Here is a 21288-nt window from a genome sequence, read left to right on the forward strand (position 1 = left end):
TCGACAGCAGCCATATTGGAAATGCGGAACTCAACCAGGCAGAGTGTGACATAAAGAGGTGGAGTTTGAGCCTCCTAGCCAACAGCTATGTGTTCCCTTCAGGGAGTCAAGTCAGTCATGTCCTTATTTGGGCAAAAACTTGTAATCTTGATATCTTCTGAACCATCACATTAGAAAAAAATTCACCCCCATACAGTGTGCCGATACAGAAATTAGCTACATAGAGCCAAGCCGTTTTTTGAACCAGGCTGTAAACATGTTTATTAATGCTGCAAAGATCGTCTTTTTTGAATTGGGATCTATGTGGATTCCGTTGTTTCTGCAGCCACCCTCAAGCGGATACTCAATGAATTGCAGTTTATAACACTTCCGCATGGGCTTCATAGTTTGAGACCAGAGGTTGCCGCTTGGTTTTCTCTTGATAATGACAAAAACAAAACAATCATGTCTTGTTCAGCCTCCTGTCAGTGTTGTTAGAAATAAACTGAAGTCTTCTCTGGAAACCAATGCTTGAAAACTAATGGTTCAAAATAGCTAACGTTTGCATATTACAGCTAATGCTAATCAAACTAACTCGTTACAGTGTTGAATGTATGCTCTCGCAAATATGCTATCACAAATCTACTAGTGCAAATATGCGAGTGTTAGCTTGACCCATCGTTGCCTCTTAGTGGAAAGTGAGTATATTAGCTTTAGCTCACACTAGCTTTAGCTAAATACAGTAACTGAGCAGCTGAAAAGTTTTTGACAGATATTGGTACTGTCGAAAACTCAGATTTTAGGTTATCTCTAAACAACAATATTGAAATAGGCGCTACTGACTGTAAGGCCAAGAGTTATAAAGCTCCCCCTACAGACTGGCTGGAGTATAGGTCATAATCAACGCCTCTGTCATATTAACAGTAAACAGTTTTTAGTTCTTATCAAGCTGGTTTATGTCCACATTTTCTGACATGTTTGGTTTGAAATACTTACTTGTTGACAAACTAGGCACCTGCTATGTTCTGCACCTGCACCAGCAGAGTAGAGGAGGAACAGTGAGAGAAAACGCAACAGACTCTGACACAAGAATCATTGAATTTTGCATAGCAATGAGTGTCTGCCTCAAACGGAATTACTGGATTCTATGGAGGATTAGCCTGAGTATTATAATCTGTAAAAAGAATAGTCCAAGCAACATCTGTGTTCTACCTTCAGCACACCTTATGTTGCATGTGCGTACACACTTTCATTGTCTGTACCACGTAAGGTCTCATACTATTCTGTCAATCAGTGCGTGATAATGGCTTTTATTTGATCTATTTCCCTTTAATACTTCCGTATGAAGTCGTTTTGGATTTGTCTGATGTGTCTGGTCATTTTCCCTGTCAGTTTGGTTTGACTGTGTACTATTTATGAACACTTTAAGAGTACTTCTGCTGAATTTTCATGCCTCTTAAGGCTGAAAAGTCTTTTTCCAGACTGTTATAACCTCTTACTTTTAATTCATTGAATAATGAAGGGCCTGCTCTAAAACAGTGCTGCAGCTGTAATTGCATTTTCCTAGATAAGGCAGTTTTGTCGTTATAAAATGAAACTTGCTTGAATGCATAATTTCTAACATATGAGTGAGGGAAATACACAATTAAACAACCTGAGGCACTGGAGACGGGTCATTTCACACATAATAACCATGAAAAAGTTTTTAGGACTGTACTGATGTGGGCTATAGGTCTTATTACACTTCTCTAATCTGTTCTCAATATGTCCCATTTGCAAATCTGCCTCTGTGCTGCCAGCGGTGTTACACTCATCCATATGGTGTTGGAGTCTCTCTCTTTATCTGTGGTTCAAATAGGTTGAGTGGAGGGGGGAGTCCCAGTAGAGGCTGAGAGAGGAGAAATTGGAGCAGTTTTACACGTCTAAAAATAAAACATTTGACAGGATCCACGGCTTGCATCAGCCCCTCTTGTGGTTTTACCCTCCTTCACACACATGCACACGCATACACACACAAACACTCACCAAAAAACCCTTTGAGATGCAGTTGTGTAATAAAGCGGCCTTGTTAAGAACACTCACACACAGAGATGAAAATATGTTGCTTCGTCACAGTTTTTCATGTTGTGGCCTCCACACACACACACACACACACACACACACACACACACACACACACACACACACACACACACACACACACACACACACACACACACACACACACACACACACACACAAAGACCACATCCTTCTGAAATAGGAATGCAATACTTATGTGTATCATGCCATATCCTAGCTTAAAATTAGCACTGTTTTTCTTTGGTGGAGCACTTATACAAGCTAACGCAGGATTAGTATGGAGGCAGACATGGCTTAGGGGCTCCCTGCTGGGTGTGGTGGGCTTCAGGAGTCAGGGAAAGGGTAAGAGTTAAGTCTTTGTAGTCAGTCTCCAAAGCACCTTGAGGACAATCCATAAAAATATAAAACCTCTCCGCCCTCTGGAAATGTTGTGTGCAGTATGCCGTGAACTCCCTGAAGACAAGTCGGCGTGATAAAATCCGCCGTTGTTTTTGGTTCATGAATAATCAGCCGTGACAGCCTGCGAGACTGTGACATCCAATGTTTGGGTGATCTTGATATGAGCTTGTTTGACTGCTGCTCGTGACTGTACACTTTGCTCAGAATCTTGTGTTTCCCTGATGAAATGTCCACTTGTGACAGTTTTTCTTTTTTTTTGTTTTCTGTGTTTGTAGGACATCCAGGCTGAGATCGATGCCCACAATGACATTTACAGAAGTGTGGAAGGGAACAAGTCGAAGATGGTCAAGGCCCTGGGCAGCTCAGACGAAGCAGTGTTCCTCCAACACCGGCTAGATGACATGAACCAACGATGGAGTGACCTGAAGGCAAAATCAGCCAATATCCGGTCAGTAAAACTTGACCAAGTGATCACAAAGAAAAATGTTCTCGTCCTTTCCTGCAATGGTCATTCAGCTCAGATTGCAGATTTCTGCTCTGTTGTTGCTTTCGACTCTGCAAAGAAAAAAAAGAACTTGGCAGAAGGTCTTGATCGTGGCAGAGGTTCAAGTTGCTCTCTGCCTCAGTAAACCGTAAGCTGCAGAAGTCAGTTAAGTTCTCCTATAATAAACAATAAATGAAAACAACAAAAATAGAAAGCCCAAGGCCTTGAGGTTGCAAACTTATAAAAAACAACTAAAAAGGTCAGATTTTCTCTGTAAGAGTCCATAAAGCAGAAAGTAGGAGATAAGTGTAGCCAAGGTTGTTTTACACCATTCATTATGTCGCATTCTATTGACATGAGCCAGAGAGAAAAGATTCATTGTCCTATTTATGGTGAACTCACATTTTTTTCGTACACAACACGTGATGTTCCGCATTCATGTGAGATATTTGAATTCCTGTCATATCAGCTACAGCAGCTCCTGTGCCTCACATGTCCACCATAGAAAATAAGGATGAAATATGGCCCAAAAGAAGGACCTGAGAGACACCACACTGGCACATAAACTTCTGAGGACAGAGACAGTGCAGCGTCAGCCATAACCTTGGCATAAATAAATAAGATTGGCGACTAGTGGTTGAAGAAAGTGAAGGAGGAAGTGGAGTTGACAGGGCCAGATGGAGACTTTTCAAAGACAAAGAGGAAGGAGGAGGATAGATGGATTCAGCACAACAAAGCCACAGGGCCAAGGAAGAGGTGAGGGAGGCCCTGAAAGGGATCAGGGAAATAAAATAAATTTGTGGTGAGAAAGATTCTCCGCTGAAAAGGAATTCATTTTTGAGTGGAGAAAAATGAATGGGAGTGGGCTGGACAAGCGAGCAAAAAAGTAGACAGTGAGAGCTCAGTGTGTGTGTCAGAAGCTGGTAACCATGTGTGTTGATTGCATACAGCCAGCCCATTATGCCTTAATTGCTGTACATGTGTAATTATGGCTAACGCTGCAAGCAGCAATAGGAGGGAGGTCTTTGTATGCACCGCTCTGATACATAATGCCTGGAGGAGAGGGGGCAAAATAATGCTAATCAACACATTCTGGATTCGTGCTTCCTCCCACACAATTAGCAGCCAACTGTTTTTCACTGTACAGTATGACATTAACTCCAGAGAGGGCAGCAGCCTCTATCAGCAGTTGGTTAATAAGGGTTGTTATAATTATAGCCTGTAGTTGATTTCATCTTCTCTGTTTTGGTATACTTAAACTTTTGATTCCTGAAATATGAGATTATGCGTGACTCAATTTCCTGTATCTGATTTGATATTTTGATTCAAGCTAAAAAAAGGAGAGACAAAAGTAGACACACTGATCACAGAAATGATATCTAGGAAATGAAACCTCCTGTTTTTCAACGCTCTGGAAGAAAAAGAGGCAAACTTTTAGGCAATAGAATTAAATTTAATCATCATAAATAGGACAAGACTAAAGGAAATGATTCATTCTGAATTTGTCCTAAATGGCAAAATCCACACAACCAGTGTTCCTTCAGGATGTTTTTAAATCTGACGACTTCAAGAGCCAGATGAAAGATCCTGTGTGCTGGAATTGCAACATTATCATCATTACCATTATGACCACTGACAGGTGAAGCTAATAACAGCGATTATCCCGCTACAGTAACATCTGTCAGTGGGTGGAATATGTTTGGCAGCAAGTGAACATTTTGTCCTCAGAGCTGAAGTGTTGGAAACAGAAAGGCTGTGAGTGAATTGACAAGGGCAAAACTGTGATGGCTAGATGACTGGGTCCAATCATCTTTAAACCTGCAGCTCTTGTGGAGGGTTCCCGCGCTGCACTGGTCAGGAAGGAATGTTTTGATGCAACTAATTTGACTTTAAGTGGATGTTTAAATTCCCACTAGCTAACTAGTTTGGAGGTAGGAAAACACAGGAACAGTCCAGATTTAGCCCATTTTATTTTACACAGCCAAACACGGGATCACAGAATTTGCCAAACTGTGATGGCTAGATGACCGGGGTCCAATCATCATCAATCTGAAGCGCTCATGGAGCACTCAGGGTCTGCACTGGCCCCAAAGACATGTTTTGAAGTGACTAATTTCACTGTAAGTGGAAGTGCAAATTCCCACTAGCTGACTAGCTTTAAGGTTAGCTAACAATCTGGAACATTTTGCACATTTGAATTAAGAAAAAAGAATGTCCAACCAATTGGTTTGTCATTTGGTTAGCAGAGCTAGCACCACCCACCAGTCTCAGGTTTCTCCTTAATATTAATAATAATATTAATAATAATAATAATAATAACTGGTATTTATATAGCGCCTTTCAAGAAACCCAAGGTTGCTTCACAGGGTCAGGTAGAGGGTCTGGGGGGTAGGTGAGGATATCTAACCGGGAAAGGCCTTGAGGAAAAGGTGCGTTTTGGCTGCTTTCTTAAAAGTGTCCAGGGTTAGAGCGCTGCAGATGTCGGAAGGGAGACAGTTCCACAGAGTGGGGGCTGCCACACTGAATGCTCTGTCCCCAAAAGTCTGCAGCTTAGTCAGGGGGATGGAGAGGAGACCCAGGACCGAAGACCGTAGGTTCCGGGATGGAGTGTGTTGGTGGAGGTCAGCCAGGTATTGGGGGGGGCAAGGGCATGCAGGGATTTGTAGGTGAGGAGGAGGAGCTTATAGGTGATGCGGTACTTTACAGGGAGCCAGTGGAGGTGAATGAGAGTGGGGGTGATGGGTCCTTGCAGGTTTAGTCCACTTGCCTGTTATGCATTGACAAGGGCCAAACTGTGATGGCTACATGACTGGGTCAGATCGTCATCAACTCTGCAGCTCTCATGCTCATGGTCTGCACTGGTCAGGAAGAAAGGTTCTGATGCAACTAACTTCACCTTATATGGAAGTTCAAATTCCCACTAGCAAACTAGTTTTGAGGTAGGAAAACACAGTACTGTCTAAAGTTTTATTTTACACAGCCAAACACAGGATCACAGAATGTGCAAACAGTGTCGAATTGGTTTGCCATTTGGTTAGCAGAGCTAGCACCACCAGCCTCTCTCCTTGAAAGTTAGTCCACATGCCTGATATGCATTGCTCCAGTCGAGTGGTTATATGCCAGTTTCACCAGACACTGCCTACATATGACTTCCTTGCTTATCCTACATCTGTTTCTACAAATCTGCAGAAGCAAGTGATAAAACCCAGACCGCAGACATACCCCTTAAATATCCTGACTGATATGTCTTTACAGTATTCCAAATGCTCCAACAGTAAGAGCTGAAAATGCATAAAATGTAATCAAAGTTTGATTGATGTGTGTAATTTCACCAGAGCCCACCTGGAAGCAAGTGCTGAGCGCTGGTCTCGTCTGCTGGGCCTCCTCGAGGAGCTGTGGAGGTGGATCTGCATGAAGGATGAGGAGCTGGCTAAACAGATGCCCATCGGAGGAGACGTGCCCACCCTGCTGCAGCAGCAGAACCACTGCACGGTGCGTACTGTCGCCACGGGCAATGTTCCTGCCATGCCGCACAATATTTATCAAAGCCTGTCCCTCATTGTTCTCCTCCTCCTCCTACTACTTAAGTGTTGAAGCTCCACATTTAAGCACTAAAGGGTTTTTTTTCACTCATTTTGCCACATTAGACCTCTTTTAGAGACTCATTCTTTGACTGTGCTAGACAAGTCTCCCCCTAAAGCTCTTAGCATCTTCTCTCCTGCTGGTGTAAACAAGTTTGTTTTTCCCTATTGCTTACATATTCTAAGCCTAGCTCTAACAGCCCTCTACCTGAGAAGATGTCATTATCCAGAGAACACAAACGCACTGAAGTGGGCCTTTCTTGTCACTTAGAATTGGATGGTGGAAAATGTAAATAAGGATTAGGTACCGCCTCTGCCACTTTCTAAGTTACACAACTACTGTCAGCCTTTTATCTGCCATGGTAGTAAAGCAAAGGTGTTTCTAATGGCTATAACAGTAGCTCTAGAATTTTGAAGTACACTACTCAGCCATAACAAGAGTGACGGATTGCATGCAAGATGAAGAGTTCATTTTCTGTATAATAATAATAATAATACATTTTATTTATGTAGCGCTTTTCAGAAACTCAAAGACACTGTACAACTGTTAAAATCAATACCAGCAAGGAACAAGGAACACAAATCAAACAAAACAACAGTACAATCACAAATTAAAAGCTAACTTAAAGAGTTTTTAGAAGAGACTTGAATGTTGAAGGGTCAGAGCAGTTTTGGATATGAGAGGGGAGTGAGTTCCAGAGGGTGGGGGCGGCTACGGAGAAGGCTCTGCCCCCCCCAGGTTCGGTGCTTGGTTCTGTGAGGTGGAGACAGGAGGCTGGCATGTGAGGAACGCAGGTTCAAGAAGGAGTGTGATGGTGGAGGAGGAGGTCAGTGAGGTAGGAAGGGGCCTGGCGGTGGAGGGCTTTGTTGGTGAGGAGGAGGATTTTAAACTGTATGCGGTAGGTAGGGGACAGGGAGCCAATGAAGATGTTGGAGGACGGGGGTGATGTATACATGTGTTCTGTCGTGATGTGACGTGTCAAAATCACGCCAGGGTCACATATTGCTGTAAATATACAGTAAATGTATTTAAAGCTCCTTTGAGGAGCCTTTGCTGGTAATGGTGGCTCTATATGAGCTACAAAACAATCAATCAATCAGTCTTTATTTATGTAGCTCCAAATCACAACAAATGTTATCTCAAGACGCTTTACAAACAGAGCAGGCGTAGACCATACTCTATTACCCCTTTTTGACTAACGCAAACCGGGTTGTATTTCCTGGCTGGTGCTCACGCTGGTTTGAACTCATGTACCAACACAGCACCTGTTTGTTTTCCACCTGCTCGAGCCCGCGGAAGAGGCATGTCATGATGTCAGATTTACGTGACCGCTTTTCCCAGCAGCACTAGTGCGAACTTTCCCTCACAACAACAACGATGGCGAACTACAGCAGCTTTTCTCCTCGGCCGACCACTGCTTTGTCTTGGAATCCATTAGTCTCTTTTATTTTTTCGCTGCAGGACAATGGCAGAAACACGTTTGGTTTGTGTTTTTGATCACGGCAACTCCGCGCCTCGCCCTCGCCCCTGACGTCAGCGGCTCGCGGTTCTAGACCAACAAAGAGTTGGAGCCGCTCTGGAACCGGTTTTCCCAGTCAGGAGCCGGTTCACTCACAGTCCAAACACGAAAAACTGGTTCTCAATTGAGCGCTGGCTCCGAACCGGCCCTGAAACTGCCTCGGTCGAAAAGGGGTATATGTTATATTAACAAAGACCCAACATCAAGACAGGATAAGATCCAGTCCCATCTTACAGACAGGACTCAGTCTGATCTCATCTTAATCCACCATGAGCAGAGCACTTTGCAGCATTTAGCAAGTTACAGCGGCAAGGATACATCTCCTTTAACAGGCAGAAACCTCAAGCAGAACCAGAATCATATTAAACAGCTATTTGCTGAGACCGAAACAACAACCAGAGCGAAGTCGTTCACAACTGTAATGTACTGACCACCTCAGCTTAAATGATGTCTGTTGTCACAGTGTTACTAATTGACGTCCATGTTAGAAGTTTATTTTACAAAGTAACATAGAATTTAGATAAAGCTCTGAGTACTTCTGCGTCTAAAGCAGCAACATGTCATGATGTCATATACTGTTTTTACACTCACTCTGCGCAATACACATCACATGGTTCCACTCAGACTTAAAGACTAATATCAACATCTTGACCATCATTGCTGTTGTTTTCTGTCTTTCATTCAGAATGTTTTTCTTATTTATCACCTTTATCCCACTCTGTATCATTTATCCAAACAAGAAATCAATACTTTTATTGTGCCGACCCATTCACGCCTCTGTCATCACTGCTATTTGTCACCCTGGTTGCTCACTGTATTATTTATCGTAAACACTGGTTATTGTGGTAGTGCATTGGCGTGTAATTGCTTTCAGATAGATGACTCACCCCGTGGCTACTGTTTACTCTCAGTCCACTGGCTGACACTGCTGCTGTTGCTGTTGCTGCTCCTGACATCGTAATGCGTTTCTCCGCTGCCCCGATCACTGCGCCATTATTTTCTTCCCCCAAAACGCCTTAAGAGTAAACATATTTGCTTTTATGTATGGGAATGGGATCACAAGACACTGAGATCAACAGTTGAATGGCCCCAAACAAACACATGCAACCATTAAATATCCTTGCTTATTGATTCTTATTTGAGCTATAGAGCTATAGAGTTTTGTTCCCAGACTGTGTGCATTTGCTATAATAGGTTTTCTAAGTTTTGGTAAGTTTTTTATTTGTTTAATGACATGCCAGGTGCATTTTAATATCACATTTCGATATTAATTACGACTCATCCAGCAGTAATGCACACAGAGACATAATTAGTTTCTAAAAAAAGCTTAGATTAGATATTTTTTTAATTATGTGAATGTAAATTAAACACACCTTATAATGAATTCATGAAAGATGAAAACAGAATATGGAAGAGAGAGGAAAAAGAGAAAAATATGTTTTATTTAGAGTTAGGTGATTCTTTTTTTAATTGTTTTTTGCAAATCTAATAAAAGTCCTTTCACTTTTTTCTAATTATAACCTTCTTAAAAGAACCAGGAGACTTTGACTGCAATATTAAAAGCTATATTTTGGCACATTCTTGCATCACTAAATTTGAAGAGACTAAATTGGGAAAGGCAGATAAATGATCCACTGTAGAGACAGAGAGTGGAGCTCTTTGCATTGGCAGACAATCAATTTCTTGGCTGCTGTAATGCCTGCTAAGTATAGTCTTTAATGATTTAATGAAGATTCATCATTCAAAAGCAGAACAGATTAGGTGAAATTATAGTTTTTCACAGAATCATGTCTTAAGACTTAACAGAAAAGTAGAGTGCTGCAAAGTTAGACTATGTGAATCGACTGTATCCAGGTAGAAGAAAAGGCCGTTGGGTGATTATTAAGAACTTCACACATGCAGTCTCTGCAGGACAGATATGCACAAAGAGAACATGTTAATGATTAAGGTTAACAGAAGAAAGAGAGGTGCTCTGCCAAGCTTATATCTAGATTCCACTGAACCCCTGAGGTCCCACAGGGTGATCATCTTGTGCACACAAGTTAATCATCTTGTGAGAACAAGAATCTATCTAGAGTTTATCATCTTGTGTGGATATGATTAATAATAATAATAATACATTTTATTTATAAAAGCACTTTAACATTTTCTCTAAGACCATTTACAAGAAAATAAATTACACAGCACACGATAACTTTCTTGTGCTCACAAGTTATTATCTTGTGTGCATGAAATATTATGTTGTTGTATCATGTTAGGTCATTTTTTATCTTGTGTGCACATTAATAACTATATAGTAAAAAGTCATAATCTGGTACATCCAAGTAGTTATCTTGTGTTTAAAGTTATCATCTTGTGTTTAAAGTTACTAGCTTGTGCGAAAAGTTAACTGTCTTGTAGACACAAGGTAAATGTCTTGTGGGCACAATTTAGTATCTTATGTGTAAAAGATAGCGCTGTTGCCTTACAGCTAGAAGGTTCCTGGTTCGAATCCCTGGCCGGGCAGGTGCCTTTCTGTGTGAAGTTTGCATGTTCTCCCCATGCATGCATGGGTTCTCTCCAGGTACTCCTGCATCCTCCCACAGTCCAAAAACATGCTCACCAGGTTGATTGATCACTCTTAATTGCCTGTGTGAGTGTGTGCGTGAATGGTTGTCTGTCTCTCTGTGTTAGCCCTGTGATAAGATAAGATAAGATGAGATATACTTTATTGGTCACCCATTAGGGGGTAAATTCTTTTGTTACAGCAGCTTACAACACAGGACAGGGGAATACAACAATGTACTTACATAGTTAAATAAAATAATAACAATAATAACAGCAATGATAAAGGTAAAATAGAATGAAATAAAATAAAATAAAATGAAATAGAATAAAATAAAGGCTAGGTATAGGCTGGCGACCTGTCCAGGGTGTACCCTGTCGTCCGCCCAAAGCCAGCTGGGATAGGCTCCAGCCCCCCGTGACCCCTAACGGGATAAGCGGTCAAGATAATGGATGGATGGATGAATGGATGGATGGATTGTGTAAAAGATAGTTATTCAAGGAATTCACTCTGTATTTTGTTTATGTGAAAAGCTCCTCTTTATCACGTTTAAGTAAGTCAGTCTCTCTAGTGAAAGTGCTAATCATCCATACATGTGTTCGAGAGATCCCCTATATCTTATATGAAACACTTCTAAGATTTGTTGTAGAGTAATATAATAATATACATTTGTTATTATCAGAATAAACTATAAGTTGGAGCCAAAAGTTAATGTTTATGCCTGATGCATCACACATGACAAGAGACAACATGCACAACTGATATCTTAATAACTTGCTATCATGTGCGCACAAGATAAATGTGTCAGTGTGATCACCTTTGCAGGACTTCAGGAGCTCGACAGGAATCAAAGACCCCCTGGTCTAAGTTTATCAGTATTTAGAGTCATGAGACAGTAACCTTCTGTCCAGGTTAATCAACATTTGTCCTGTGAGGTTTAAGATGAATGATGTTTAGACTTACTCTGTTTCTGACAGAGAACACCACCGGTCTCAAACCAGCCAATCAGACACACTCCATTAGATAAGGAATGGAACTGAGAGCACACAATAACCACAGGAGAATACAATCTTCCTGCATCTCCACTTTCACTTTCCTTTTCTCATTACTTTCTCTCAGCTCTTCTTCTTGGTTTTCTTCTCTTTTTCCACCCTGCTGTTGGACTCTCTTATCCTTGCATCTTTTTTTTTAGAGAACATATATTTCTTTCCTTTACTCCATTTGTTTCCAAGTCTTCAGCTTTGAGTACACAGGAATAGGTGCTCTATTTTCATTCTGACTATCAATTTTTTTTTCTCCTTCTCTTCTGTGTTCTCTATAAATTGGCCCGGAGGTCTTGCCGACCCTGAGAGGGATGAAGGGGGTTGAGCAGCACAAAAAGCCGGGGCTTTGAACACGTCATGCTCTATTACTTGCTTACACTGACACCGACTTACAAAAACACGTGCCTGTGAAGGCTCCTGTGCCACTGCGTTTATATACACACACCGGCTGTTCTTTCAGAGTGAGGAGAGAAGTGTGTTGAGATATATGGAAATTGACGTCTATGAGGTAGGGAGGGCTTAGAAGGGCTAAGTGCAAAAACTTGTTCTTTCCCTCTTTTCTTCTGGGAGATAAAAGGGGACAGCTGAGCCACTTAACCCAACAGAGAGCAACTGATACTGCAGTTATTAAAGAATCAGAGGAAAGACAAATATGAGAGAGCATTGGTCCAGACAGAAGAGAAAGTGATTGACAGGAAGCTGTAGAAAGAGGCAGAATTGGATTAAGAGAAAATAGGTGGAAAGAGGAAAATATGTGGAGAGAGATGCTCAGCGCTTAGTTGTATTTCTCGCTCCCTCCTTTGTGTATTGATCTGCGTCTGTGTTTCCCCCCCCACTAAAATGGCCATAATAGCATTTATTAATTGCACATTCAATTATCCAATAAAGGGCCTTTGTCAGCATCCAGCTGATTAAACTCATCAATCTGCTCTATTAAATTAACAGCTTTTTACATCGAGGAGGAGCAACAAGGGAGCGACTGCTTGTGGGCGTTTTTTAACAGCGCTTATCTTGCAGCTACAGTTTGCTTTTTGTCCACATTATTAGGCCAGTCAACTGTGGTCTTTTCAAACACTCCTTCAAAGGTTTCAGAATGGAAATAGATGGAGAGAAAAAAAGGAAAAGTGTAACTCCATTTAACTCTGAATTTGTTTAACTAAGAAGTGAAATAAGTATCGATATCCTCAATTACCCTGTCTAAAGGGAAGAGGGTTTAATAATCCGCCACAGAACCCATCTTAATCATTGTGCCCGCATGATTGATTAGCTCCATTTGCACCTGAACGGACAGGTCGTAAAGGAGAGAGCGAAATGGATTTAACTGCTGTGCTAGACGTTACCTTATCTCTCAGGCATGGAAGGACTTCTTTTTTTAAACTCATGAGTGCCTCGCTTTGATAACTTTTAATTGTTTTTTCTGCTTTGTTTACATTTGTGGGCAGCTGCTTGGGGCCCTGCTGAGTGAGCACAGGTTTTAGTAGATACCTTATGAAATGTTACACCATCGTAGCAGTGCTGTGTATACCTACATTGACCTTAGCTGAGTCACTAGCAGCTTCATTTTCATGTCATTTCTCACATGCAGTGATTTGTTAAAGTTCAAATGGTGCATCTTCTGCCCTCCAACATGTTTCTCCTTGCAGTATGTATCTTGGTTGAAGCAGGTATGATCTCAGTAAAGGGAGTGTGGTACATGTTTCTGGTAGAAGGCTCTTAAAGGAACAGTTCAGGGTTTTGACGTGGGGTTGTATGAAGTGCTTGTCAACAATAAGTGATTGTATGCCAAAGAGGATCAGCCCCTTTGTTTTCAAACTGACTGGAGAACATGAACAGGAGCTAGGCAGCAGATAGGGTCAGGTCTACCTTGTGATTTAGCTCATTATAAGAAGCTCCAACCCAAACACTAATATCATTTTAAGTGTGCGCTCTATATGAAGGTTTTTCAGAGCTGTACTTTGCTGTAAGAAAGCCTGGTCATTTTTCACCATTACCGAATGTGACACACACATGTTCCTCCTCCTGCAGATCAGCTTATCAGCCTTAATGAATGGGTCCACTTCACGTTGGCCTGGACAACAGATAGCTATATTGTACATTTTGGTATATATATATTTTTTTAATTGTATCTTTATTTGAAATGGACAGCTAGATACAACAGCATAGCAACATTTGTAAAAGTAAAAACAAAAGTCCTTCCAGTTTTATTTGTTTTGAGTCCAGAAAAAAAACAACATCAGCCATCCTGGAATAAGAGTCCAAAGAGGGTAAGGTCACATAGACCATGGATCAGTTTTTGTTCATCCATTATGGTGTCCACACTTCAATTTGCCAGCAATTGTGAAAAAGAAACAATGACAGTGGATACACAATGACCTCTTATGGACAGACCTGACAATTTGCTAGGGATAAACTCTGCCAGATAAGGCTCACTTATTCACTTAAAAAGAACTCTGTTACAGCTTAATTAAAAAAAGAACAATGTTAATGGAACTATGAACAAGAACCAGGGTGGTCGCCTGCCGCTGCTGTCAACAAAATCGTCAATAACCAGTCAGAAATTAAATAGTTAAATTACAAAACAATATTACCAGGGAGATCAAATAAAATCTGCTCTTTTGGGGGTAACAAATATAATCCAGTTGTCCCAAATTTGGTAAAATTTGTCTCATTTTTTTATTTTTACAACTAATTTTGACTTAAATTGGAGCAGGGAATGGTGAAACTCATCGGGTAGACAGAGTAATGTGTGTAGAGTTAGTTATCTCTGCTCAGTCTTCCCGTGCAGCAGCAGCAAACCCATACCGCAAACACACCGTGTGCACCATGAGTTGTGTCATTTTGCAATCAAGAAACTTTGAAAGCAGTAAGGCTTGTCTGGTTTTCTGATTTAACTTCTGAAAATTGAAGAAAGTTTGTAAAACAGCAGCGTTCAGTACAAGGTGGGGAACTCTGGTGAGCGAAGCAGGCTGAAGCCGTATGTGAGCCACTGGTATTCTATGATTCAGAAAGGTCCTGAAATACTGTTGTTACCAAGTCCTACTCCTGATAGCAGGAGCTCATTGGTTAGTGAGCTTGGGCTTACAGTGCACCACCAGATTTCCACACTTTCCTTCCGTTCGTTGAGTTTACGTCTTCCTCTGTAGACTCTGACTCATAAATGTGTCCTTCTGTGTCCATAGCAAGCCATGTGTTTGTCAGTCACTCATTTTTTCCTTCAGTTCAGTCTCTTTCTAAACAGCTGATTGCTGCACTGAGAGGGCCAAGCTGGACAAGGCTAATACACTTACTATAAACAAGTACCTCATACAACCCCTATCCTGTTACTGTAAGCTCTATATTCCCAGAACAGACGTCATAACAGAGGCAACGAGACAGAGGAGGGGTCGACAGTGAAGTGACCAAGCAAAAGACCGGACAGGACACAATCTCAGACTGGCTCTGGAGACGCTGGCTGCCTTTTTAAAGCCTAGGGGCACAAAGTCATCAAAAAGAAAGCTGTCAAAGTGAACTGTACGCTACGTGCTAACACTAAGTGACAGGCAGCATACATATTGCAGCATTTAGCAGAGGGAGTCAGATGTTTCCCTCAGGCATTCATTTAGCCCCCAAAAAGAGAGGATTAATTTTTGAACACACAACTGGAAATGAATTTGAAAATTGCTCCATGTTTTCAGGGATGCGTGAAACAAACAAGTGAGTGCTAATGAGTCTGCTGACGATACATCAGTCTGGTTAGCACAGCATGCGTGATCAGAACACTGGAAAATGCTGCTTTAAGATGTAAAAGCTGGAAGTTAATGGCAACGTGTTAGTTTGTTACATCAACAAAGACATGAATGGGTAACTTGAGTAAAAAATAACTCTAACATTTGAATTTGCATTGAAAATACAGTCACAGGGTTCCCACGCGTCCTGGAAAACCTGGAAAACAGTTGACCAGTTTTCCAGTACTGGAAAACACCTGGGAAATGGGAGAAAAAGTAAAATGTTCTGAAAAATGATTCCAACATGACTAAACCATGATAAAGCAGGTATTTTTTGAGTTTGAGTTGAGTTCAGAAATATTTGGGGCCATTTTTGTCATTCAGTTCTCCTCTGATTATTATTATTATTACTTATTTGTTTCAGTAAGGCAACTTCCAGCTTCCTTTGCTGGCTCTTTTGTTTTTTTACTTAGCTAATTTTATATTTTTTGATAAAAAAGAAAGCTGAGATGAGAGTTGCCCATCATTAAAGTGCTATACATCTGTGGCTGCATTATTCTTTAATCAATTTGCCATAATTTTTAAGCATGTAAGAGATGATTTCATAGATAGCCATAGACTACACGTCTTTCAATGTAGACTTCCACTGAGAGGATCATGTTAGACTACTTAGGAACTAAATTAGGAACTAAATTTAAACTGTCATACCAGCTTGATCATCACTGAAAATGTCCTTTCTTTCTTTCTTTCTTTCTTTCTTTCTTTCTTTCTGTGTTTCTTCCTTCCTTTCATTTTTCTTTCTTTCTTTCTTTCTTTCTTTCTTTCATTCTTTCTTTCTTTATTCAGATCCCCAGTAGCTGCCACTAACGCAGCAGCTACTCTTCCTGGGGTCCACATAAAACAAAACATAACATACAAAATATACATAAAATACAAAACTAAAAATTCAACAAACATTTCAAAGAAAAACTGTGAATGCTCTATAGAAATAAAATACAAAAAAAACAGAAAAATGCTACAAACATGAAATACAAAAACAGAAACATGCTACAAACATAAAATAGAAAAAATGAAAATGCTTCAAACATGCAATAAAATGAATCAAAAAGCAAAACAGTATGTTTACTAAAATTAATTAAAATTCTTTAATGTTAGAGTTCTGATTAAGGTGTTCCTTTAAGAGTCTTTTAAAACTGGCTTTACTGGGGGCTTCAATTATAGTGACTGGTAAATTATTCCAAAGTGTGATGGCTCTATACATACCAGATCTGCTCACCGCATCAGTTCTTGGTCTCTTCTTAACTAAATGAACCTGAACAGCCTGCCGGGTACTGTGACTGTGTTGGTCCCTCACATACTTTATTTGTGAAAAAAGACAATTTGGTTGTTTACTAAAACAAATATTCCTAATAAATTTTGCAAGGTTGCATGCCAACCTCCTGTCTACTTTGAGCCATGAAAGACTGGCATGCATACTGTCTATACTCAGCCACACACCTGATGGACAGGCCAGAGCGACTCTTGCGGCTTTATTTTGAGCTATTTGAAGTTTAGACAGATCTTTTTTGGCAGCACCTGACCAGACTGGTCCTGGAAAATGATCTCTGGAAAAGAGTGGGAACCCTGCAGTCAGCAATGGGTGTGGGCTTTCTCTAAGGGTAAAAATGCACACCCATGTAGCAGGTTAGAGTCCAGCCTGCGACCCCTTTTCTCGTACGTCATTCCCCTGCTCTCTTTCCAAGTGTCTTCCTCTATCTATTGTCCTATTTTTCCAAATAAAGGTGTAAAAGACCCAAAAATATAACTTAAAAATAATAATACAATATTACAAATATAAAAATAATTCAGTCAGTAAAAAACATAAAAAAAAATACACATTCAATACATATTTTAAAGAAAACAGCAAAAAGAAAAAAACTGGAACGTGTTAATGCATATCCCTGGAGAAAAGTGTATGTGCATTATTTTCCACTTTTCCTTATTATTTGATTTTCACCCTAGCAGTCACACATTATATTCTGACACCTGAAGCTGTGTTGTGTTTTTATTTGTTTGCAAAGATTGGAAGCTTCAGAGTAGTGAAGCATGTGAGATAGTTTGATTGCACACAACAATCATCTATCAGCAGCAGCAGCAGGTCACAGGCAGATCAATTACAGGTAACAATAGTTTGCAAAACCACAAATATCTAAAAACGCATGCATCTAAGAAACATATGTATATAAATAAAAAGGTATAGGTTTCCTGACAGTGTCTTTAGATGTGAGTGAGCCCCGATTGTTTGGGCTCCTTCAGTCTCTGTCAGGTGTTTTTGTGTTCTTCAGAGCAGCATTATTGTGCAGGTTTCTTTTCAGAGGGCTTTATTTTCAGGAAGAAGATGAGGGGTGCGGTAATAATGCGGAGAGGCAGAGATATCAGGGTTTTTTGAGAGCTGGAAGAGGGATGTTTGGCAGAGCTCGCAAAGTGTTGTGATGGTATCTTATCACCATGGCAGCACAGGGCACACAGTGATAAGAGTATAGTACGCTTAAGGCCACACACACACACACACACACACACACACACACACACACACACACACACACACACACACACACAGACCTGAGCACAACCACAGGCAAGGTCAAATCACTGTCCGTTAAAAGATGGATGTTAAAGAGGGATAGTCCTTCCTTTTTCTGCATATATTCTAATGTGCCAAAAAACGACTTTAGAAAGAAGAAGAGCAAAAGAAGACCTGCCTGTTTTTATCTTTGACATACACAGTCATGTCTTATCACTCACAGGCCTGCAGGGATTTAGTAAAGAAAAATATAGAGCTTTTTTCTTCACCTGAAAGCACAACACGTGTTTGATATTTACCTCTCATGCTCCCACAAAAAGTGTGTCCCCGTGTGACGCTCTGATAACATGAAGGTGTTGAAGTTTCACTAGAAAGACTTGTTTGCATGTCGGGGAAAAGGTCTTTGGTGTTGTCATGTGTCTGAACTGTGGGGGGACCCAGTGGCTGCAAAAACAGACAGAGCTGTTTCCAACAGAGGAAATTACTTGGCACGACTTGTGTTGTCGTTACAACCCTCTGTGACTTTCGTCTGAGTCACTTTGAAGCCAGTCTGCACTGAAAGAAAGTGTTCGGGGGAAACACTGCTGACATGAATTCAACATTTATTGAGACATGCAGTTAAAACAGTTACATTAAGTTTGATACATGAGCTAGATGGAATGTGACTGGTTTTCACTACAGACTGTATACCACATGTCGGTAGTCTACGTGACTTCACCCACTGGTTGACATCACGTCACCATACTGGAAATGCTATTCCCACCTAGCCTTTGATCAACCCTAACACAGACAGAAAACGTAGAGCTGAGTCTGGCCTTTAGCTACCTGCCAAACAGTCACAGTGCGCCCACCTGTCATCTTGCCACACACCTAATTTAGCAAATTCAGGTATAACTCTTCAGCTAAACATAATAAAAACAGATAAGTTATATTAAAGAATTCTGAAGTTAAGATGTTTAATTTGCTGTAAAATGGGTGTTTAATATGGGAATGAATGGAGATTCTTTAGTTTTTGAAACCAGCCTCCTGTGGACACTTGAGGAACTGCAGTTTTTGGCACTTCTACATTGGCTTTGTTTTTTGACACTGGAGTTGATATTAGTTTTTCTATAGATATCTGCTTTTAATGGTGATATTTACCATGTTGGACTCATAGACTGTATAAACAATGGACGTAGTATCCGTGACGTCACCCATCTGTTCCTGAGCGCTGTTTGGAAGCCAATCGACGGCGGCAGCCATATTGGAAATGCGGAACTCAACCAGGCAGAGTGTGACGTAAAGAGGCGGAGTTTGAGCCTCCTAGTCAACAGCTATGTGTTCCCGTCAGGGAGTCAAGTCAGTCATGTCCTTATTTGGGCAAAAACTCGTAATCTTAATATCTTCTGAACCGTTGCATTAGAAAAAATTCACCCCCTGTACAGTGTGTGCCGATAGAGAAATTAGCTATATAGAGCCAAGACGTTTTTTGAACCAGGCTGTAAACATGTTTATTAATGCTGCAAAGATTGTCTTTTTTGAATTGGTGTGTATGTGGTTTCCGGTGTTTCTGCAGCCAGCCTCATGGGATTCTAGATGTATTGCAGTTTATAACACTTCCGCATGGGCTTTATAGTTTGAGACCAGAGGTTGCCGCTTGGTTGGACTAGATTTTATTTCAAATGGAAATAATGGAATATGCTTTAAACACCAGACTTATCATGTATATATAACAAAATATGAATCCTGAGTTGTTAGTTTGATCAATACAGCATTCCAATTTCATTCTCTTTTTTATCACCAACTTTACTGACAAACATTTGTTGTGTCAGGCCAGCTTGTTGGAAATTGTGTGGATCAAACAATATGAAATGCTTGTTATGATTTATTTATGATAACAGAGGATTCTTTGTAGAACTATACTTCTTAACATAACTGGCAAAGGATTTACCTCTTCTCTTCATTTTTTGTCATTTTAAATCTAATAACTTCTGGAGTTAGATTATTGGAAGGACAAAATCTGAACATTAACAATGTCGGGGCGTTGGTGTAGCTCAGATAGTAGAGCAGGCGCCACATGTCCAGAGGCAAAGTCCTCAAAGCACTGGCTGCTGGTTTGACTCCTGACTTGTGGTCAATGGATGCATGTTGTTCACACTCTCACCTCCTGTGTTTCCTGTCTCTCTTCAGGTGACCCATCCAATGCAAAAAAAATCATAATAATAACAAAAAAGAAAATTCAACTTAAACTCGAAATTTTAACCTTGATGATTATTTAGTCGATTACAGAGCACCCGAAGCCTGTGCAAATGTTTATCTTAGAATAGTAATTATTTGCAGCTCTATGATACTGATTAGCAACCAGGCTTTAAGCAACTTTAAACTATCCGCTACATATTGTATTCAAATTTTTAATATGTATTACAATACAGGACCAAACAGGTGAAGATATATTGGATGGAAGTAGTTGAGGATCATATAGCTGCTGCTGTTAGAACAATAATAATGCTCTATTGATACAGGAAAAGCACACTTTAGAGTGAGACAGATTGCTGGTTGGAGGTTGCGTATACTTATAAACATTGTTTTTTGCATGTAGTTGTCAACAGTCAATCCTGCTTTAACTAATTAGGGATGTCTCTGGAAGCATGTTATTTCTGCATTGACTGAGCTGAGCTAAGCTGCAGTATTTAGATTTTTCTTCTGGGCGTTACAAAACTGAGATCAAAGTATTTCCTCACTTTACAGGAAGAAACATGCAAAGAGTATTTCTCAGTCAACACGCTCACTCCCAGTTTGATCCCCTCTAAAGCCTGATTTAAGCCGCCACCAAATTTGTGCGAGTCTGTGGGTGCAAATCAGAAAGCGGATGGTAAAAAAAGGAAGAAGTTGTTTCTTCAGCTTCGCTCCCCATCTTCCTTTTCTTATCTCTGCTCTACATTCATTCAATTTTTCCTCTTTCTCAATCACCTCTCATTTAGTTTCTATCTCTCAGGGTTCCTTTTCTGAGCTACCTGCCTATTATGTTTCCTCCACGAGAGCGGGGAAGGAAATCAGCAGAACGGAGCAAACCATTTATTAGCAGGGGTGATTCAATTTGTCTCCAGTAGGACTCTCCATTCCAGCGTGAGGGCACTTTTTTCCCCTCCTGTGGAACTGTCACTGCAGCTCAGTAAACCCAACTTTGACTGAAACTTCCTCTCTGCATTGAGCTCTTATTTTGAAACTAGAGCAAATAATTAAAAAAAAGAGTTAACATCTCACAGCCTGCGCTCAGACTTCCATCTTTCTACCTTCCTTCCCTTCTTATCTCTTTGGAAGCTTCTGCTGTATGTACCATCCTGCTGAACCCAGCATGTTGTCATCTGCTTCTCTGTCAACGTTGTGTGCATGAAAACTGAAATTTTTG

The 21288-nt window shown here is 40.6% G+C and overlaps 1 protein-coding gene across 2 annotated transcripts in view; it reads left to right on the forward strand.

The window, feature by feature from the left end:
• Window positions 1-21288, forward strand: part of utrn (utrophin) — a 281528-nt gene that overhangs the window by 173638 nt on the left and 86602 nt on the right. For both annotated transcript variants that reach the window (XM_034699118.1, XM_034699119.1), the window contains exons 56-57: window positions 2736-2908; window positions 6280-6436. In XM_034699118.1, the coding sequence (XP_034555009.1) occupies window positions 2736-2908; window positions 6280-6436 (330 nt within the window). The remainder of the gene's footprint in view (window positions 1-2735; window positions 2909-6279; window positions 6437-21288) is intronic.

Source organism: Notolabrus celidotus, chromosome 13 (genome assembly GCF_009762535.1).
Source record: "Notolabrus celidotus isolate fNotCel1 chromosome 13, fNotCel1.pri, whole genome shotgun sequence".
NCBI lineage: Eukaryota > Metazoa > Chordata > Actinopteri > Labriformes > Labridae > Notolabrus > Notolabrus celidotus.